The sequence below is a fragment of the Melozone crissalis genome, unplaced genomic scaffold, assembly GCF_028551555.1.
Source record: "Melozone crissalis strain CALT ecotype California unplaced genomic scaffold, PUWL_Pcris_2 ptg000086l_1, whole genome shotgun sequence".
Classification (NCBI taxonomy): Eukaryota; Metazoa; Chordata; class Aves; order Passeriformes; family Passerellidae; genus Melozone; species Melozone crissalis.
Window position 1 is genome coordinate 3,387,432 of NW_026535863.1, and position 22,816 is coordinate 3,410,247.

At 46.9% G+C, this 22,816-nt stretch overlaps 1 protein-coding gene across 4 annotated transcripts in view; it reads right to left on the reverse strand.

The window, feature by feature from the left end:
- Positions 1-7,206: 7,206 nt before the first annotated feature.
- Positions 7,207-22,816, reverse strand: part of SRGAP2 (SLIT-ROBO Rho GTPase activating protein 2) — a 134,097-nt gene continuing 118,487 nt past the window's right edge. For 2 of the 4 annotated variants that reach the window (XM_054290704.1, XM_054290703.1), the window contains exons 18-22: positions 19,642-19,721; positions 17,526-17,706; positions 15,669-15,815; positions 13,200-13,527; positions 7,207-9,981 (exon numbers count right to left, since the gene is read on the reverse strand). In XM_054290704.1, coding sequence (XP_054146679.1) covers positions 9,598-9,981; positions 13,200-13,527; positions 15,669-15,815; positions 17,526-17,706; positions 19,642-19,721 — 1,120 coding nt within the window. In that variant the 3' untranslated portion in view covers positions 7,207-9,597. The other 2 variants (XM_054290705.1, XM_054290706.1) reach the window with 2 other exon arrangements.

Here is a 22,816-nt window from a genome sequence, read left to right on the forward strand (position 1 = left end):
CACGCCGGGCAATCATTCCCCGGGACCCGGGCTGCCATCCCCGGGCTGCTCCGGGACAGCTCCGGTGCTGAGCTCCGGCTGCCATCGTGGGGTTTTGGGCAGCAGAGCCGGATCAGGATCCGTGCCCAGCGTCGGTGTCCAGCCCTTGTTATCTGTGCCAGCACAGGGTCAGTGCTCGGGCACTGGCACGGACACGGCATTGCCTGGCAAGGCTGGCACGGCTGGGGCTGCCTGTCGGGGATGTGGGACAGGGTGGGATGTAGGATATAGGTGACATGCAGGGTGCAGAGCAGGATGTGGGATGTAGGACAAGGTGGGATGCAGGATGTGGGATGCAAGATGGGATGCAGGACACAGAGGAGAGTTCAGGCTGAAGTGTAGGACAAGGGTGGGATGTAGGATGCAGGATGGGATGCAGGATGTGGGATCAGGATGGGATGTAGGACAGGATGGGATGTAGGATGCATCATGGAATGTGCAATCTGGACCAGGGTGGGATGCAGGATGTGGGGTGCAGGGTGGGATGCAGGGCAGGATGTGGGATGCAGGGCACTCTGCTGCCTGCACTGCCCAGAGCGGGGCTGCTCCTGTCCCTGCTCGCTCTGTTTTCACCGTGACCAGCCCAGCATCAGGGTCCCACTGTCAGGAATTATCCCAGGCTGTCGTGGATGTCTCTAAAGGCTCCATCCTCACCAATAAGGCCTCCAAAGGTCTGAGAGTTCATCAGCATGTGGGGCATCCAAATATCAACACTGCTTCACCAGCCTGCACACAAACCCCAGCCCTCATTAACTCCTTAATCCCTGCTGAGCTTCATTTCCCCATGCAGGGGTGAGAGCCTGGAGCAGCCTCCAGAGAGGGCAGAGGGCACAGCCTGGCCTGGCCCTGAGGTGATCCAGGGCTGCCCAGGGTTGGGAAGGGGTGGCAGAGTCTCGGTTTAACCACATGAAACCCGAAATCACTTTGAGTGAAGTCATTCTGCTGACAGGAAGAGAAAGGGCCGGGGTGACTTCTTGAAATTGTGTCTGGTTTTATTTTCTATGCGTGTGAAACAGGAGTGGGAAAAATGCATGTGTTTTATGATTGGCTTTTCGCAAATATTCAAATGAATATTGTATGTGTTGTGTTAGAAAGTGATGCTGTGTTAATTCTCTTAAGTAGTGTGTTAAATATAGTTTTAGGTTATAACAAAATGTTAAAATAGAAACTGTGCTGTGTAGGATACTTTTCTTAAAGAAAGGACTGGCAGTGAGATGGCAGCCACAGGACACCTGAATCTTTCAGAGAAAGAGAATTTATTGCTCCTTTATCAGAAGAAATGAACTTCTTCCTGCCTTGAAGGCGCTGTCAGGATTGAGAGGAAGAAGCTGACACTGCCCAGACAGAATCCTGTGTTTGAATGGAATTTATGCATCATGTGTGAGGTGTATGAATATGCAACAGGCTGTTGCTTTTAAGGGTTAATCCTCTGTTAACGTGGGGCCTTTTTTGCTTATTTTGCCCAGAAAAAGGCACCTGGACATCCATAACTCTTTGTATTTACTGGCTCATATTGTCCTAATTCAAATTGCCCAAATTGTTATTACTCTAATGGTATTACTATTTTTATAACAATTTTATTACTATAAACTTTTAAAATTTTAAAAACAAGTGATTAAGTGATTACCATTAAACTTTTAAAATTTTAAAAACAAGCGATTTTTTTCACAAGGAGCGTGTGCATGAGCCTGTGTTTTATTTTCTGTGCACGTGAAACGGGAGCATCACTCTGTCCCCACGCTGCTGGCCAAGCCCGTGGCTGGGAGTGCAGGGAACCCACCCCAGCACCTGCCTGGCTTCTTCCATCCCCTTATGCTTTCTTCTGCCATCCTTTTACAATTCCCAGCTCATTTCCTCTCCCCGGTTGCCCCATCAGCAGGATTTCCCCCCCCAGTCCCATGTGAACCCCAGGACTGGATGATAAAGTGATAAATGATGGCAGGGTTATACCTTGGTGTGGTGGGAGAAAGAAAAACCCGGCCTTGAGAGCAAATTGTGACAAGGACGAATCGTTCCAGCTGGTGGCAGCAAAGCCCGAAGAATAAAGGACAAGCAGCGAGCTCAGTGTGCTGCAGGGGCCTCGTCCTTGGGGTCAGAAAATCCAAGAATCCCACGAGTGATGTCCCCACGGTGTCACTGTGACAAACCTGGGACACATCAGTGAGAGCTGAACCCTCCCAGCACTCCCCAGGGTGTTTCTTTGTTAAAAACCACCAAAAAAACCATTTATTTGTTAAAAACCGTGGGGTTTGTGAGGGAGGGTTGGCCCCGCCTGTGGTTTGATGAGAGATAATCACAGCATCTTCTGCTGGGCAGTGACCAAGGGAAAATCAAAAATCCCTTGTGATCTGTGTCACCCCATTGCTCTCTGACTCCTATTTCATGTTTTAAAAACAAAAAGATGGCTCTGGGGTGGTGCCACAAACACCAAAAAATAAAATAACATCCTGGATTTCCAGCTGATCCCTACAAAGCACAGGGAGCACAGGGATGCTCACCCCAGGGACAGGGGGGGACAAAATGCCTCAATTCAACATCAAACCTCACTGAAAGTAAGCAATTCCTTCGAATCTTAAGAAAAGGAAGCCAAAATGAACAGCCCTGCCACACTCTGAAAAAGGCCTGTGGAAAAACCGAGCTGGGGGAAAGCTGGTAATGATAAAATAATGATCCAATCCATAATCCCAATCTGAAATCCTCTTTGCTGAGCCAGCTGGGGGTCCATCCTCCACAGGAGAATGATGAAGATTAAGCATTTTAAAATCAGGTCAGTGCCAGGGAAGTGTTTGCCCCGGGGATTCCTGCTGTGGTGGCTGCGTGCGAGAACAGCGTGGGGGAACCGGGATCAGGAATCTGTGGGGTCACAGACAGAACTGGGCTGGGTTGGGAGAGATCTTTTTAAAGTCTTATCACTCCACAGCAGGGATTCTCCTGCTTTTCCGTGATCTCAGGGGGCTCCAGCCTGGCCTGGGACATCCCCAGGGATGCAGGGGCAGCCACAGCTGCTCTGGGCACCTGTGCCAGGGCCTCAGCACCCTCACAGTTAACTGTTCTTTCCCAATATTCCACCTACACCTGCTCTCCTTCAGCTTCAGGCCCTTCCCTTGTCCCATCACCACATCTCAGCGTCCCCTGTGGCACCTCTGTGCTCTTGCCCCGCTGCCATCGAGTGTCCCCATGCCCAGGATGGCACCAGGAGCTCCTGGCTCCTGCAGGTCCTTCCTCACCCCCTTCCAATATCCCACCTACACCTGCTCTCCTTCAGCTTCAGGCCCTTCCCTTGTCCTGTCACCACCATCTCAGCGTCCCCTGTGGCACCTCTGTGTCACCACGCTGCTCCTGCCCCGCTGCCATTGAGTGTCCCCAGGGACATCCCCAGGGATCCACAGCTGCTCTGGGCAGCCTGTGCCTCCCCACCCTCCTAGCGAAAGATTCCTGCTCAATATCCCATCTACACCTGCTCCCCTTCAGCTCCAGGGCATTCCCTTGTCCTGTCACCACCATCTCAGTGTCCCCTGTGCCACCTCTGTGCTCCTGCCCCGCTGCCATCGAGTGTCCCCAGGGATGCAGGGGCAGCCGCAGCTGCTCTGGGCACCTGTGCCAGGGCCTGCCCACCCTCACAGGGAACAATTCCTGCCCAATACCCCATCTAAAGCTGCTTTCCTTCATTTTTAGGCCTTTCCCTTGTCCTATCACCACATCCTTGGTGTCCCCTGTGCCACCTTGGTGCCACCACACTGCTCCTGTCCCGCTGCCATCGAGTGTCCCCAGGGACATCCCCAGGGATGCAGGGGCAGCCACAGCTGCTCTGGGCACCTGTGCCAGAGCCTCTCCACCCTCCTAATGAAAAATTATTTCCCAATATCCCATCTAAACCTGCTCTCCTTCAGCTTCAGGCCATTCCCTTGTCCTGTCATCACATCTCAGTGTCCCCCCTTGTCCCTGTGCCACCACTCTGTTCCTGCCCCATGCATTGAGTGTCCCCGTGCCCAGGATGGCACCAGGAGCTCCTGGCTCCTTCCTCAGCCCCTCACCAACATCCCTGAGCATTCCAGAACCCCCCCAGGCCCTGCTCTCCCTCTGTCCCCCTCAACCCCAGGACATCACACACCAACACCCTCAGGTCAGTGTTTCCACCATACCCAAAACATTTATTTCTTCTCCAAAACTATTGCTAATGACAATGGATACATTTTGTTGCCCCAGTATGGATTTAACACTTCCAACACATCGACTCCTAATACTGTACAAGACTGTACCAAAAGGGAAGGGGGGAAAAAACAAAAAAAAAAAAAAAAACAAAACAAAAAAAAGACTGTACCTCCATATTGTACAGAGTTCTATGTACAAAGTACAATTTTACACAGTTTAATATATACACCATATATATATTGGTGTAGAAGACAAGAAACAGTGGAAACCTGTTTTAGCAAGAACATTCCATCCCACCATGAAAACAACTGCTGCTGACAACGCCGGGTTCAGACAGAAAAAACACAAATTCCTACACTTTGCAACCCGATTTTCCTGCTTTTGCGGCAGGAAACCAGAGATGGATTTCAGCAGTCGCCCTGTTTGAGCTACATGGAGCTGGGCTTTCAGAGGAGCTGCTGCTGCTGCTGCTGCTCACAAGTATTGCTGCAGCAGTTTGGCACGCTCAGAGTCCAGGCCAGGCTTGGGTGGTTGCTCACACCTCAGGGCCGTGCCTGGAGGAAAGGCTGGTGAGCTCCACGTCAGGAGTAAGGTTACAAAAAGGACAGGCCCACCTTCGATTCCCACTGCAAACTGCTGAGTGTTTACCCTGTGTGAGGCTTGGCAGACCAAGTATTAGCACGGCACGGAGCTGCCTTCCCTCTCCACCTTCCCCTCTTTCTGGCCCATCCTTGAGAAACGCTTTCATCCCGAACTACGTTAGAGGAAGCACAGAATTTAACAAGAAATAAAAACAAAACCCAAACCAACAAACCCCTTTGCATTTTCCAGGCTTTGAGCTGCTGTTTTGGCATCTCTAGAGCCACCCAAAGAGGATGGTTTGCTGCTAGAACAGCCTGGAAGAGAATTCCTCTGCCTTTGTGGCGGGCGGTCGGCGGGACCGCTTGTGCGCGCCGCAGCCGGGGCCGTGCCGGCCCCGCAGGCACAGGGTCAAGTATTTCTGGTTTTATTTCTTATTTTCAAGTACCAGGTTGTCACACGGACACAGAGACAGGCAGGGAGCTGATGTGGAAGGAGCTCAAACCCCAAAGTTCAGTCCACGAAGTGCTTGGTGACTGCCCAGAGCTGGCGCCGGACATCCCCTCCTTTCCACACCTCTTGTGCCACCAGCCCATAAAGGAACAGCTTTATGTCCCCAGCTGTATTTGTGGGGCATTAGCCAAGGCCAGAAAAACCCAAAAAAGGGCTGGGTTTTATTGTGAAAGCTAAAAATCTCAAAATAAATAAATCCCCAGCTTGCTAAACTCGATTTCCTGCTCTGTTCAGGCCCATAAGCAATGGAAACGCCCCAGTGCTCCTGTTTTCCTGAAGCAGTTTTTGAAGCAGTTCCCTGCCCAGGGGTGGTTCAGCGTGTTTGCGCTTTGGGGCACATCCCTGTACAGCCAGGGCTTGGTCCTGCCAAGCACAGGTGCCCCTCACCTGGGGGGACAGGGGCACCTCCTTCCTGTCCCTCCTGTGCTCATGGATGTGCTGGACGAAGGGGTGAGCTCATGGAATCCACCCAAAAAGGGATTTTTGGGGCATTTCTCCATCCTTCCTGACCGCTCACCGAGAGCATCACCTCCTGCAAGTGTCCCCTCCGCACAGATCCCACAGCCCCAGGAAGGATCCGAGGTGCTGAGAGCCAGAAATGTCGATTTTTGCAGGAGAACACCTCCCAAAAGCTCCATAAATCCCCAAACCTACGCCCTGCTCCGCCGAGTTTGAGGTTTTTGACACAGAGAAGAGGAGAAATAAGGCAGCAAACTCCACCTGCAGTGAACTTCTCCTGTCCCAGTATTGCTGGAGCTCTTCCAGGTGTGGGGTCGGCCCCGTACCAAGCGCAAGGTGGGGAATTACAACAGATGGGATTTCTTGCCAGGCTGAAGTGTTTTGATTCAGTAAATAAATTTATGAGAACTCGGTTATCTTAACCTACTTTTGTGCAAGAACAATCTTGCCTTAAAAAAGAAAGAAAACAAAATTAAAAATTAAAAAAAAAAAAAAAAATCAACAAAAACTCCCAAAACCCAACACATGAGGTATTCAGCACAGGAAACCCAAAGACTCCTTTTGAACAGGTATCAAAATACAGACATATACAACAACTTTTTTTTTTGTTTTTTTGTTCTGCTGTCACAGTGCACTCTAATTATTTACTCGTTTTTGTTGCAATAAAATACCCAGCACGGATAAAACGAGAGGGTTTTGATCGTGTCCCACTGCTCGGACATGAAGGACAAATTTACATTTCATAAACTTTGGACGACCTCAGAGAGGCAGAAATTAAGCAATGGTTAAAGCACACTGCTCCATTCCCAACTAGGGAAATAACCCAGAAAAAGGTCTGAGCTTCAGAAACCATTCAGATTGATCACCTAAAACCGTGTTTCATTTTAAAAGTTTTTAGTTTTTTTAGGGGTTTTTTTGTTTTTGTTTTTTTGCTTTGGATTATTTCAATCCAACACCTGATGAACAAGGTTCATACAAAGCACTATCCAACAGACAGACGTCATTCCAGTTATCAAACACTTCTTTTGTCTTCATATTCCACACAAACGTTACAGGGGAAAAAGTCATGAAAAAAGAGGAATTTCCTTGGAAGAGCTAAAATTTCTTCGGGATGTGAAGATGTGGAGTGACACTGGCACCTCCCCAAGCAAACCACTGAGTCAGACCTGTCCTCAGGGAGGGAACATTTCCAGTTCCTCCTTCCCACCTTTCCAGCAGCCACTGCTCATAAAACACCCATGGCAATCGTCCTCTCAGCCTTGTGTGCTCAGAGTGGGGAGGACAAGCTGAAAATCTCCTTTTTTCCCCAAAATTTCCATGATTTCTGCTCATAAAACACCCGTGGCAATCGTCCTCTCAGCCTTGTGTGCTCAGAGTGGGGAGGACAAGCTGAAAATCTCCTTTTTTCCATAATTTTGTGTGCGATTTTCTTGTCTCATCCCCTCCCACGTGTGATTTTTCCGCCCGAGGAAGAGGAAGGAGGAGCTTCAGCCCGTCCTATTGCTTGTGTCAATCACAGTGCACACCAGAATTCCAGTTGAGTTGCTCCATATCCAGGTGATCCTTGGCAGCAGGATTGTCCCAGAGCTGTGGATGCTAGAGAAGCACAGTAATAATTCAGATACAGACAGTTGCTGTTACAGTAACCTGAAGTCTTTTTTTTTTTTTTTTTTTTTAATATTTATTTTTTTTTCCCATCTAATTCCACACTTCAGACCTTGAAGCTGGAAAAGAGCAGCTCCTCCAACGTGCTGTGTGCGTGGCTGAACACTTATTCTTAGGAATATTGAATGCTAGGCATAAAAATATAAAAAAAGAAAATAAGGCATTAAAATGAGGCAAAGTCAATTTACAGAGATCCTGCTCTTGACACAGATTAACTTTGGTCATTTGAGACCAAAATAAAAAAAAAAAGAAATAAAAAAACCAAAAATTGTTACTAAAAAGGAAATGCCAGAAAGTTCTGCCTGAGCAAAAAATTACAAGTTTAATCATTCTAATTATTTCTATTTTTTCCCCAAAAGAACAAGTGATTCCTTGGTGGTAGAAGTCCATCAGAACCTGAGAGCAAAGGTGGCACTGGTGGCATCTCCTGGAGGGGCAGGGACAGTCACACTCGTACCGTGGGGCTCCCCCAGGACAGCTCAGGAGAAATGGGAAATGAAATCACCAAAATGGGAAACGGGGAATCACCAAAGCCTCCCCAGTGCTCCCCAGTCCTTGCATGTCCCCAGTTCAGGGCCCAGAGGAAGCTGGATTTTTGGGAAGTCATTAATTATGGGTTGATTGCTTCTGTAGAAAAGGGGGTTGTGCGTGTGGGGACGGACAGGGGTGCAGGAAGACCCTGCTCCATTTTTCCAAGTATCCTAAACGCATCAGAAAAGGACATTTCAGCAACTCTTCTTCGCTTCTTCTTGTTTAAGTGCCAATTAAACAGACTTTGCAGTCACCAGGAACTCGCAAACTGCAAGGAAACTCAGCTTAAATGGGTGAGAAAAATGACTTTTCTCTCATCTTGTCCTGAATCCATGATTTGACGGAAGCCTAGAGATCGTGCAGCTCGTCTGAAATCCCAGAAAAGCTGAGCAACGAGGCGAGCTCAGGGTCAGCCAGTCTCCACTGCTAAGTGGCACAAGCCTTTTCATGATTAAATTAAACATCTGTGGAGAATTCCCAGCGGGGAGGGAGTACAAAAAGAGTCCGTGGGTGCTGCTGGCTGTGGATAAATACAAATATCAGCAAAGGATTCATTCACAGGTCAGCCCTGCAGGGGCAGGGAGCGCGGGGGCAGCCGCTGCTGTCACACCCCTGTCCCCAGCAGCGTCCCCTGCACTGCTCTATGAGAGCAGAGAGGGTCGAGGCAGGGAGCTGGGAACTCCTGAGCGAGGTTCTTACAGTGCTTGGCGCTGGGACGGGGGTCAGGATCTGTCCTGAGCAACAGGAAAACCAGCAGAGCGTGTCTTGGGCGTGGGCTCCCAGCAGAGGATGCTCGATTTCAAAATTATCTCTTGTTTTTTGTTTTACATTCAGTCTCTCCCGAGAGCAAACACCGCGGGCTGAAAATGCCACTGGAAACAATAAAGCTGCTTTTAAATATGGGAGAGCCAAGGGGGAAAGCAGTGAGGATTGTCCATAAGCAATGACTGGGCTCTTTCTTGTGCTCCCAGAGCTCAGGAAAACATGTTTGCATTTGCACAGACACGTCTCACGTAGAACTCCACAAAATCCAAGAGTGTTCCAGAGTAAACTGATTTTTCCATGACAAATAAAGCATGAGGCTGGAATGGCCAAAGGCTTTGGCCATGAGGGGGAGGAACGGGGAGCAAACAAACAAAACCAGAGGATGTGATGGAAGTCGAGACAGACCCTTAACCACCGTGGCACCAGCGGGCGACGGAATAATAATAATAATAATTATAATAATAATAATTATAATAATAATAATGCACAAGAAACAGGCATGTCCAAGCTCCACGTAACCAGTGGCACCAAAACATGCAATAGACTAAAATCTATCCTATTGTTTCCCTGTGGTAAATGAAACACAGAATACAGAAGTCACTACACCAGCATCCCAAAACAGGACACCACCAAATGTTCCTTCCAGCGGCCGAACACTTGAACGAGGCGTGGAAACCAAAATCCAGCTCATCCCTTGGTGTTTTCCTGCTCAGCTTCACAGTGGATTGTGGATTGTGGATTTCCCAAGCGTGGCAGGAGCTGTCGAGGACGAGGCTGTGGCCGCCCAGGAGCTCCCAGCACCTCCCTTCCAACCCAAGCATTCCTTAAATACCAATTCCAAGTCTTTGCCGTGCGGGACAGCAGGACTGCACCCAGAGGGCGGCGAGGGGCGCATCACACAGTACAGGACTTGTCGGGGGGCTGCTGGGCTGCGGAGGAGGCCACGCCGGGGGTGCTGGCGCTGGTTTTGGGGAACACGGCCGGCTTGGGCCGCGTGGCCGGCGGCTTCACCTGCGCGGCCGCCTTGAGGGACTTGACGGGCCGGAAGGTGCAGGGGATGTCGCCGGCGGTGCTGGCGCTGCGCTGGAAGGGCGGCTCCGCGTCCTTGAGGAGCTGGGCGTGCAGCGGGCTGGAGGGCTCCGAGGTCGGCGCCACCACCGGCGAGGTTTTCAGCGGCTCCAGCGTGTCCAGCACCACGTCGGGCGCGTGCTTGACGCTGCTCTGCCTCTCCAGCTCCCGCAGCTCGTTCAGGGCCGAGTTCATGGTGGCCTCGATGTCCTGCAAGCACAGAACAGGAGCACAGTGAAGGCAAGGCCCAGACACACACAAATCAACAGGTACAAGGCAGGTTTTGAGCAAGTTTTTGGTTTCTAAATGCCAACCTCGCGTCAAGGAGCAAACCGCGCAGCGCCGCATCCTGCGGCTAATAATCACTAAAATTTTCCAGCAATGGGGAGCAAAATAATTGCCAGCACTGCCTTGATGCTAATCTGGCCCTTCACTGCTCCTGATGCTGCCCAGAATTCAAAGTAAATCCCCACATGGCAGCAAGGAACAGAAACCAAAGCCTTGGTGCCCATTCTTGCACTTTATTTGGCATGTGAGGTTCAGGACAATGAATTCCTGAAGGGAGCACTCATGAACTCAGAAACCAAAGCACTGGAGCCCATTTCTGCAGTTCATTTGGCACACGAGGTTCAGGAGTATAAATGCCTGCAGGGAGCACTCATGAACTCAGAAACCAAAGCATTGGTGCCCATTCTTGCAGTTTATTTGGCACATGCAGTTCAGGAGAGTGAATTCCTGAAGGGAGCATTCATGAACTCAGAAGCCAAAGCACTGGTGCCCATTCTTGCAGTTTATTTGGCATGTGAGGTTCAGGAGAGTAAATTCCTGAAGGGAGCACTCATGAACAGAAACCAAAGCCTTGGTGCCCAATCTTGCAGTTTATTTGGCACATGAGGCTCAGGACAATGAATTCCTGAAGGGAGCACTCATGAACTCAGCAACCAAAGCATTGGCGCCCATTTCTGCAGTTTATCTGGCACATGCAGTTCAGGACAGTAAATTCCTGAAGGGAGCACTTATGAAAAGAAACCAAAGCCTTGGTGCCCATTCTTGCAGTTTGTTTGGCATGTGAGGTTCAGGAGAGTAAATTCCTGAAGGGAGCACTCATGGCTCGGATACTGGGCCACACACTGAATGCTGAAATCCTCATGGCTCCTGCTCCTGCCTCACTGGTTTTCCTGCTAAACTTTTCCCAGAAATGCATTTCACAGGACTCAGAAATTTAGAAAACACAGGAGATGTCAGAAACACGTGTAGCAACCGAAACTGGCCCGTCTCCTTCCTCCTAAAAACCATCACAGTTATTAACAAATAAACATAAATAACTTTTGAGCTAAAACCATGGGGGTTTTGTCTCAGGACCTACACGTTGTCTGCTGGGGAGTGCAGTGGAGCACAGCACTCCCTGGGGAGCAGGAGAGCCCAGCCTGGCCGTGACTCACACTTTTGGCTGCGGCTTTGCAGCTTCCTCAGAGCCTTTTCAGGGGGTGGGGAAGGTAAATCACTCAAGGAATGGTGGAAGAAAGCAGAGGCAGAAATCTGACACCTCCCACTCTATCTTGAGGCCAGGCAGATTTTCGTTATGAAGTTGGGGAAATATGTAAGATGGTTATTGGGTGGTGCTTGAGCAGACACTACAGAGAAAAACACTGATTTAACACAGCTTGGGTTTTCCTCCTTTCTCTTTTATATTTATTTTCCCCTCCTCTTTCCTTTTTGTCCCCAGACTCTTCTCCAGTGAAACAATGGAGTGAAGGTTCTGGCAGGGAGAGGAGACAGAACAACTTCAGTCAGAGCCTAATTGAAAAAACAAAGAATCTGATTTATATCAACCAAAGCCTCAGAAGGACAGCAGGAGCTGTACACCACATTTCCACTTTAACGAACGGGCTCAAGGCACTCAAAATTGCAAAATACAAATTCCCATCAGCATTAAACCCAATGAGTTTTAAGTGCCCCTTGTTTACTACGCGGAGCGGCTGTTTTGTCAATAAAAATTCAATTTATTTCTCACATCTTTCCCCCCCAGCTCCCTGGGAACCTGCAGAGCCCCGAGGCAGGCAGAGCAGTCAGGTCTCTCTGTAACCTGAGCCTGGAGCATTCCTTGGCTGCAGGCAGAGCCATCCCTCCCACCCTGCACACACTGGGCACAGACACGTGCAAGTGCAGGCACATCCACCCAGGAAGGGCCCTCTGCAAGAGGGAAATCTGTAAATTCACATTTTTGTAGCCAGCCCTGACTTCAAGGCCGCTGTGTAAATAACTAACTCCTGAAAAGCAGCAGGGTTTTGCTCAGAGCTGGTTGCTGATCACACTCTGAGCCCTGCAAGATGATGAGGATGCCACTGGAGTCAGCTCCTGCTTTTATTGGGGCTGTGCTGCTCCATGTGCTTCCCATGCTGTGGGTTTGCATGTGCTGAGTGTTTCAGTGCTGACACTGGCAGTAATACCTTGCATACCTCAGTGTGTACAACAAATAACAGGCAAAACTATCAAAAAAGTTTTTATCATACAAGAGGGAGAAGGAGGAAACAGATTTGCAGAGAATCTTGCAGAGATAGCAGATGAAAGTACAGACAGAGATGTCACACCACAGGCAAGCCTGAACCACTGACAGGAGAGTGTTAAATCCACAAGAAATACTTCATTTCTCTCATGTCTCGAAGTTATGGTTGCTTAACTCTCTGCTGGCAGCTTTGGGATCTGTGCCACTTTCTGAAATGGGTGTTTGCAGTGCTGAGATGAAATTCTGGGTAACCAAGAATTTCATGTTTTACGAAGGAAGGACCTGGCTGTTTACGTTCCCTCAGGAAAGCAGCCTCAGTCCTGCACACAGCGAGGAGCAAAGCCCAGGCTGGGGCTGTGTGCTGAGCTGATTCTGCACTGAGAGAGTCACAGAATGCTGGGGCTGGAAGGCACCTCTGGAGTGCAACCCACCTGGAGGGGACACAGAAACTCATCCAGGTGGGTTTGGGGTGTCTGCAGAGAGGGAGACCCCACTCCCTGCCCGGGCAGCAGCTCAGGGCTCTGCGCCCTCATGGACAGAAGCTCTTCCTCACGTTGAACCTGAACTTTTTATTTTAATCTATGGCTCTTGTGCTGCTGCTGAACAGAGCCTGGCACCATCCTGGCACTGCTTGGGGACATTGGTGTGGATTTGTGGGATCCCGTCTTAGCCTTCTGACCAAGTGATACACCTACACTGCTTGCTGTAATCTATTTCACACTTTTGGGTATTCCACTCTATCTTGGAGTCTTTAGGAAAGATTGCAGTCTACGTTGAAGTTTAGGAAACTTTCTCCATTAGCAAGGGTCAAAGTCAGTGTTCCCCTGGGCTCAGGGCACCCCAGAGCAGACAGACAAACATCCCCTGTGTGCTCTGGGTTTCCCCAACTCCCATCCTGCCCCAAACCTGCCCTGGAGCTCACCTGGGCGATGACCTCGGGGTCCATGGGCCGGTGGTTGTTGAAGCTCTTGGAGCGGCCGGCGGCGAGCGCCTTGCGCACCTGCGGGCTCTCCATCCTGCTCTTGAGCGACGAGTGCCGGCTGATGGAGTTGAGGCTGCCGTGGCCACTGATGGAGCATTTGTCTGGAACCTCCTTGGGAAGGCTTTGGCTCATTATGGGCTGAGATGAGGGCCTGGAACCGGCTATGGCCCCGGGGGAGGCGGGTTCTGCCAGGGAACTACCTAGGCCGTGGCCGTCACTTTGGCGGAACGCTCTTCTGATGCTGCCTGACTCTGGTTTCTTTCTTTGCCTTCAGTCACAAAAGCAAAACAAGTCAATACAAGCAGGTACAGGGCTGTCATTTTGAAGATATCCCCCCAAAACAACACACAGGACAACGGGGAGAGACACAGAGGTAACCCGGATTACAGACGGACCCGGGGGGTTGAGGAGTGGTTGTGGTACAGTGAAATAATTATAAATTATAAATTATAAAATCATTCCAGTTTCACGCTTCTAACGACAAGGCTGAGTCCTGGCAGCTGTGCACATTCATAGCAAAACCAGAAAACTTGGGTGGAACGTGATTAACTCGGTCAAGAGGAGAAGAATTTATACTGGAACAAAAAAAAACCAAAAAAACCCTCTGTGCCATCGACAGGTTTTGATGATGTGTTTTTATTACATTCCAAGAGCAGAGCTACAATCTTTGACTGGAGGACACAGTATAAGTCTACTAAGCTCCTGGCCCAAGGCATCAAGTTATTATTTTCAGAGATCAGCAAGCAAAGAGCCCCAGTTTGGGGTTAATGATCATTTCCAATGTTTGCTGGTGGTAGGAGATGGTTCTTTCTCATGGCTTTGGCAGGGCCACAAGGCATGGGCTACAGATAAACCAAAGGGATGATGTCAAATGGATGAACTGGTCCAAAGAATTTAGTTTCTACCCCAGCACCATGAGGTCTGACAGCACGATTCCACTCAAATCATGGCAAGGCCAATGCAGCAGAATACTTTATGCCATAGGTCTGAAGCTTGGCATCCATTATACAGGGAAGGATCCATTTATATATAGCACCAGCCCCATGAATAACTGCAAGAAAGTGTTAACTCCAGTAGGATTTTGGCATCCAAATAATAATTCAGTGGGTGGCACAACTGTCATTGCGAAACCATCTGATTTAATTTTGCTCAAGTCTGTTCACACATAGGTCAGAAGATTCATTCCTAAAGAAAAAACAACAAAATGAGTCTTATGCTACTTATTGCTAAATATCAGGTATTTCCCTAGTAAAGGGAAAAAAAAAAAAAAAAAGCCCCAAAAACTAGGGTGGATATTCCCCAGGCTCCTAAAAACCACCAGACACAACCCTACCAAAGCCAGCAGATGGTGAAGCTCCAGCACAGGTCTGATATTACACAAATCTCTCCATAACTGGCAGAATGGCCACTCCAGTGGCTCAGACAGCAAATATCATCAAAGAAAGCCCAGATCCCAAGCTGATGCAGATTAATGCGGCTTCCCAGATATCACTGGAGCTCTGCTGAATCCCATAAGGAAGGCCCAGGCTCTCTAGGCCATGAGCAGGGTCCAAACCTTTTAAAAGGATGCATTTGTGCTAATGCCTTTATAGACTACATTGTGTTAAATTAGCTGAAGGTTAAGAACATCCCCTCCCATCAAACTGTAATTATCACATAAAACCTTCAGTGCACAATGGAGAGAGGTGGGGGCTTTTAACACAAAGGAAATAATCAGAAATATACGGGGGGATAAATCTGTCTGGAAAAACTATTTAACAGATGATGGAATTTAGCCTGCTACTAGCTTGATCTTCCAGCTTTTTTATTATGCTGAGTGTTGGCTAAAGCAACAATTTCTGGTGGAGGAGGCAAGGTTAGAGCAACAGGGGGTTGTGCAGTTCCACTGCAAGCATATGGTTAGAAACCCGAGGTGAGGAGCGCTGCAGAAACAAAGGAGTGCTCCAGGCAGCGCCAGATGGTTGGGACCGCAGGTATGGCATTTATCACAAACTGGGACACAGCTTCCTGCAGGAACTGTCCCCCCAGCCCATCACACAGCACGCGGCAAACGCGGAGGAGACGTGACAGATCACACACCACCAGGAGGGACGGGGACAACAACGACACCAGAGCTCAGCCCGGCACGCCCCTCCCTCCCTCTGTCTGCTCCAACAGGGCATTTCTGGGAAAACAGGACCAGATGGCACCTTGGAGACAGGGAAGAGAAGCCAGTGGGGCTTCAAACGAGCGATGGCCACGCCGGTGACAGAGAGGGGACAGCAAAATGCGAGCGAGTTAAAAGAGAAGGGAAGCAGAGAAAAGGGGCGGCAGTGCTGGTTAATGGGTCATTGCCAGGGAGGGAAGCATTTCACTGGACTCGTCAGCAAGCTGTGACAGGCAGGGGAAACAGTGCAAGGCTGCTCTTACTTGTTGATGTTGGCCAGGTAAATGTCTGCGACGTGGCCCCCGCTCGGGCAGCTGGCACCGGCTCGGGCTGTCACCTTCTCCTCCGGGGGCTCCGAGTTGATTTCTATCTCCGACTTGGGGCTGGACCTCTCCGACATCCCGTCCTCGCTAGGAGGAGCAGGGCAGGGTATCACAACCAGAGTCTGTCACGGGGTTTTATTATCACCCTTGTCCGGCCTTCTGATGTTTCCTTTCTCTTTTCTTTAGTATAGTTTTAGTATAGCCTTTTCTTATAATATAATATAATATAATATAATATAATATAATATCATATCATATCATATCATATCATATCATATCATAAAATAATAAATCAGCCTTCTGAGAACTTGGAGTCAATTCTCATCTCTGTATCCTTTCTCTTTCTTTAGTATAATTTTAGTATACAATTTTCTATAATATAAGATCATATCATATCAGCCTTCTGAGAGAATGTGGAGTCAATTCTCATCTCTCTGTATCCCTTCGCTTTCTTTAGTATAGTTTTAGTATATAATTTTCTTATAATAGAATGTAATATAATATCATATCATATAGTATCATATCATATCATATCATATCATATATCATATCATATATCATCCTTCTGAGAACTTGGAGTCAAATCTCATCTCTCTGTATCCCTTCTCTTTCTTTAGTATAGGTTTTGTATATAATTTTCATATAATATCGTAGCATATCATAATAAATCAGGTTTCTGACAGAACTTGGAGTCAATTCTCATCTCTCTGTATCCTTTCTCTTTCTTTAGTATCGATTTAGTAGATCATTTTCATATAATATAATATCATAATAAATCAGGCTTCTGAGAACTTGGAGTCAATTCTCATCTCTATATCCTTTCTCTTTCTTTAGTATAGTTTATATTAAAATTATAGTTTAATTTTCTTATCATATAATATAATATCAAATCATCCTTCTGAGAGAGAACTTGGAGTCAATTCTCATCTCTCTGCATCCTTTCTCTTTCTTTAGTATAGATTTAGTATATCATTTTCATATAATATCATATCATATCACATCATATATCATATAATACAATATCAGAAAATAATAAATCGGCCTTCTGAGAGAACTTGGGAGTCAATTCTCGTCTCTCTGTATCCTTTCTCTTTTCTTTAGGATAGTTTTAGTATATCATATCATATCATATCATATCATATCATATCATATAATAAATGGGCTTTCTGAGAGAACTTGGGAGTCAATTCTCGTTTCTCTGTATCCTTTCTCTTTTCTTTAGTATAGTTTTAGTATATAATATCATATCATATAATAATAAATCAGCATTCTGAGAACTTGGAGTCAATTCTTGTCTCTCTGTATCCTTTCTCTTTTCTTTAGGATAGTTTTAGTATATAATATCATATCATATAATAATAAATCAGCCTTCTGGGAACTTGGAGTCAACTCTTGTCTCTCTGTATCCTTTCTCTTTTCTTTAGGATAGCTTTAGTATATCATATCGTATCGTATCGTATCGTATCGTATCGTATCGTATCATATCATATCATATCATATATCATAATAAATCGGCTTTCTGAGAGAACTTGGGAGTCAATTCTCATTTCTCTGTATCCTTTCTCTTTCTTTAGTATAGTTTTAGTATATAATATCATATCATATAATAATAAATCAGCCTTCTGGGAACTTGGAGTCAATTCTCGTCTCTCGCCTCATCCCAGGGACCCTCCCAACACCGCCACAACCGGTGACCACACCCAGACAGCGGCTGTGTAATAACTCCTATTGCAATTAGGGCAATAACGAGCACTGCATGCTATATCAGCACCCTGCCCCTGGCGGGGTGGCACCTACGTGTCCTGCACCACGATGTACTGGTGCGGGATGAGGCCGTCGACGCCGTTGTGCCGTCCCTCCCACCAGTCGTCGGAGGCGCGCTGGTAGAGCAGCAGGGACGCTCCCTTCTTGAAGGACAGCTCCCGCGCCGTCCTGCCCGCGTAGTCAAACCTGGCTATGGCCTCGATGGGCTCACACTCTACAGGGAATAAAGGACATTTCGCTCAGCACCTGTGTCGCACTGGTTTTTGAAGGTTTTCTGAGCCTTCTGATGTTTGCGTTCTTGTAGCGAAGTTTCTCACGCAGTTTATGTAAATAAATTACTGTTTGGCATTCTTTTATGGAGGAGGAGAAATTTGATGGAAAGGTGGCACCGTCATCCTCCAATCCAGGAAATCTATAAATGCTGGAGTCAGAAATTAAACCTCTTTCTTTTTTACCTTGGAGAGTACGGTGTCCACGTGGTTTTATTTCATGCCCTAAAACAACGAGAGCCCAAAGATCCTCCAAAGACCCCACAGATGATTCCCCAAAGACCCTGTCATCCTGATTATTATTTATATATTTATATATTTATATATTTATCATTTATTTAAGTTCTTTTAAGCCTTCTGATGTTTACGTTCTTGTAACGAACTTTCTCACACGCTTTCTGTAAATAACTGATTGTTTGGCATTCTTTTATGGAGGAGGAGAAATTTGATGGACTGTTGGTTTGGAAAGGTGGCACTGTCACCCTCCAATGCAGGGTCATTTTTGGAAATCTATAAATGCTGGAGTCAGAAATTAAACCTCTTTCTTTTTTACCTTGGAGATTCCAGTGTCCACGTGGATTTATTTCATGTCCTAAAGCAACAAGAGCCCAAAGAGCCCCCAAAGACCCCACAGATCCTCCAAAGACCTTGTTGCCCTGTCGATTTATTATTTATATATTATCTATTTCTTTTTATTTATTAATTAATTTTTTAAGTTCTTTTAAGCCTTCTGATGTTTACATTCTTGTAGCGAACTTTCTCACACGCTTTCTGTAAATAACTGATAGTTTGGCATTCTTTTATGGAGGAGGAGAAATTTGATGGGCTGTTGGTTTGCCCAGTGTCACTGGAGAGGTGGCACTGTCACTTTTGGAAATCAGAGGGCACATTTGTATTTTCCAAGCCCTAAATCCCCTCACAGCAATTCCAGCCAACAATAATGGAAGTGGCAAGGGCAGAATCAGTGTTTCATTAAAACAAAAAGGCTTTCAGAGGTGGGAAACAATCAGCTTTGCTCCAGACAAAAATCTCCCCAGGGTTCTCTTCCTTAAAAGCAGCTGAAGAGAATCCCCTGGGCAGGCAGGGGAGGGAAACACCCTCTCTCTCATTCCAGGCTGCTTCAGAAACAAAGCATCAATTCAGAGGGAAATTTCTGCTGCCTTCGAGGCTCACCTGAGCCAGGAGAGAGGAATTCTCCTGGTGGGAGCCCTGCTCTTCATCCAAGTGCCAAAGGAAAACATGAAGGGTGAGACACAGAAAACGCTCTGTGCCCGCTCGTGCAGAGCTCACAGCAGCTCCAGCCGTGCCCTGCCACTAATCCAGCTCCCTGCAGGGCTCTGAGATTATACAGAGGCACAATAAGGGCATTTAAGACACTCAGGAAAATCAATGTGGAATTCCCCTGGATTATTTTTAAGGCTCTGAAAAAAGAAATCTGCCAGGGTTTGAGTGTGAATGTGTATTGAGGCAGCTCCTGGTTGTGGGCAGGGCTCGGGGGAATGGAGATGAGCTCAACCACACAGCCCCAGTGGGCTCCCCCTAATTACTTTAAAGGAGCTTTAATGCAGCCAAGCAATCCATGGAAATTGAGTTCTTTCCTGGAGAAAAGCGATTTGTGGTTCCTCTGCCCTGATCAAAGGGAGATGTGCCACTCCACACAGAGACCCATGAGAAGCAGAGACACGGTCAAAATTGCCAGATAATTCTAGACATTCTCACTGATCCTACACCTTTGTACCTCCTGCCACCAAATTCTGCCTCCAAGTGATGCTCCCAGTGAATATTCTGATTTAAACTCCACTTTGCATCTTTAAACAAGCCCAGCCTCCCACCAAGGCAGGCTGCACCAGTTTCCCCAGCAAACAGCAGAATTCCCATACCATCATCACTGGTGTGGTGCTCAGCTGTGACATCCTGCACTGAATCCTCTGTCAGGGCTCTCTCCCCATGGGGGCTTTCACTGCAACAGAGGGAAAGAGGGAGAGATGTGATTGCTGGGGATTGAGGTCCCTCATGGCCAGCAAGGAGACAGAACATCCTGGAAAGCAACCAGAGAACTGGGAATGTCCTGGAGAACAACCAGACAGAACTGGGAATGTCTTGGAGAACAACCAGACAGAACTGGGAATGTCTTGGAGAACAACCAGACAGAACTGGGAACATCCTGGAAAGCAACCAGAGAACTGGGAATGTCCTGGAGAACAACCAGACAGAACTGGGACATCCTGGAGAACAACCAGAACTGGGAACATCCTGGAGAACAACCAGACAGAACTGGAATATCCTGGAGAACAACCAGACAGAACTGGGAATCCCCATCAGGAATCAAAATTTAGATTTTGCTGCCACAGACACTTTGTGGATGCATGTGCTGAAGCTGAGGGTGAAAATCAAGCTGAATTCTTTGTTGATCACATCTTGGTGACCCTTTCTGAGTGCTATCAAAGCAAAGTCCAAGTTCACATCTCACACCTGGAGCCCTGCAGATGCTGAGCACTCCCACAGCAGTGCCAGGCTGAGTCCAGCTCCTCCCTGGATGATTCCCCTGGCTGCATTTCTCCACCGCTCTAATTAGCTCATTAGATGGCTGATGAGAAAGCTGCAACTTCCTGGGGGAAATCACTCCTTGATTTATAACCTGATATTTCCAGGTCTGTGTTTGTCACCTCCCTCCATCCCTTTTATCACCACCTCCAACGCCCCATTCGTTTCCCTCAGCAGCTCCCACAGCCCAATTAGCTGCCTGCAAATAAAGATTCTGTAAATAAAGATTCTGTAAATAAAGATTCTGTAAATAAAGATTCCAGAGCACCTGAACCACCAAGAGGACTCATTTGTGTTTGGCATGAAGAAAAGCTCTGGAAGGATCACCAGACAACAAGTGGCAAGCAAAGGTTGTGTTTTTGCAGGAGCAGCTCCCTCTGGACAGGAGCAGAAAGGAAACTGGAAGAGGATCCATTGCCTCTCCAAAAAGCTCCACAGAGCTGCTGCCAGCTGGCAGCCCTGCCTGCCCCTCTCAGGAGGGCAAAAAAGGGCTAAAAACCAGTGCTGGCTCTCCTTCTTACACCAGAAAACTCCTCCTGCGACTCCTTACAGGTGATTTTTAACCTTCATCACACAAGGAGGAGCTTCATCCCTCATTTTGGCCCTGCAATGGTTTAAAATAATTTTATTTTTGGCAATCTAGCTCCTGGGCCCTTTTAAATATGAGGAAAACAGAAAAAAAAAAATAAAAATGAGAAGAGGTGAAATGTCTGAATAAATTCTGGCTCCTTATTCTGCTTAATCCACTGCCCAGCATCTCCTGAGCCAGCACCTCAGCCATCAACCCTCCCCATGCTTTGCAAAGCTTTTTATGCTCTTTAATAAAGTTTACAGAAGCCTCTGAAGCCAGGGGGAGGCCCCAGGAGGAAGCAGCACTGAGGGCTAAGGTTTCACCCAGACTGTGAAGTCACGTCGAGCTCGGCTGCAGCTCCAAACCCTGCATGGGGCCAGTGCCTCTCCCAGCCATGCCTCCTGAAAAGCAGCATTTTCCACCTAAAAAACAGCATTTCCACCTAAAAAGCAGAATTTCTACCTAAAAAGCAGCATTTTCTTCCTAAAAAGCAGTATTTTCCCCTTAAAAATCAGCATTTTCCACCTAAAAAAGCAGCATTTCCCACCTAAAAAAGCAGCATTTCCCACCTAAAAAAGCAGCATTTTCCACCTAAAATCCTGTCCTGGCTGCATTTTCCACCTAAAAAATTGTCCTTGCTGCATTTCCCACCTAATAAAAATGTCCTTGCTGGATTTTCCACCTAAAAAATTGTCCCTGATGCATTTTCACCTAAAAAATCTGTCCTTGCTGCATTTTCCACCTAAAATCCTGTCCTTGCTGCATTTCCCACTTAAATGCTGTCCTTGCTGAATTTTCCACCTAAAAAATGTCCCTGCTGCATTTCCCACCTAAAATCCCGTCCTTGTTGAATTTTCCACCTAAAAAATTGTCCTTGCTGAATTTCCCACTTAAATCCTGTCCCTGATGCATCTTCCACATAAAAAAATTGTCCTTGCTGCATTTTCCACCTAAAAAATTGTTCTTGATGCATTTCCCACCTAAAATCCTGTCCTTTATAAGTAATGAATTTCATTTGTTGAAATGATCAAGTTACATTTTGGTGAACTTCCTAGATCATCATAAAAGTACTGATGGTACCTAAAAATAAAATCTCTTAATTTTCAATTTGGAGAAAATCTGTCCTTGCTGCATTTCCCACCTACAATCTTGTCTTTTATAAGTATAATTTAAAAAAATGAACTTCATTAAAGTTACATTTTGGTAAACTTCCTAGATGATCATAAAATTGCTGATGGAACCTAAAATAACCCCTTTTCATTTTCAGTTTGAAAATGAAAATGAGAAAATCTGTCCTTGCTGCATTTCCCACCTAAAAAATTGTCCTTGATGCATTTTCCACCTAAAATCCTGTCCTTGCTTCATTTCCCACCTAAAATCCTGTCTTTTATAATTATAATTTTAACAAATCAAATTCATTGAAGTTACATTTTGGTAAACCTACTAGGTCATCTTAAAATTATTAATGGAACCTAAAAAAAAAACTTCTTCATTTTCAATTTGGAGAAAATCTGTCCTTGCTGAATTTTCCACCTAAAAAAAGGTTTTGCTGCATTTTCCACCTAAAAAAATTGCCCTTGCTGCATTTCTCACCTAAAATCCTGTCCTTTGTAAGCATAATTTTAACAAATCAAATTCATTTAAGTTACATTTTAATAAACTTCTTAGGTCATCATAAAAAAAAAAAAAAACCTCTTCATTTTCAATTTGGAGCAAATCTCTCCTTGCTGCATTTCCCACCTCAATTCCCAGGGATGCTCAGGGTGGGATTTTGGGGTGTCTGGGCAGGGCCAGGGGCTGATCAGTGATCCCTGAGGGTCCCATCCACACTTTTATTCCCTTCCCCTCATGGCACAAAACCTCTTGCCCAAATTAACGTGTTTCCTGAAGGCCATAAATATTATTAAGTTGGGTTTTAGTTTTTTTTTTTTTTCCCCCTG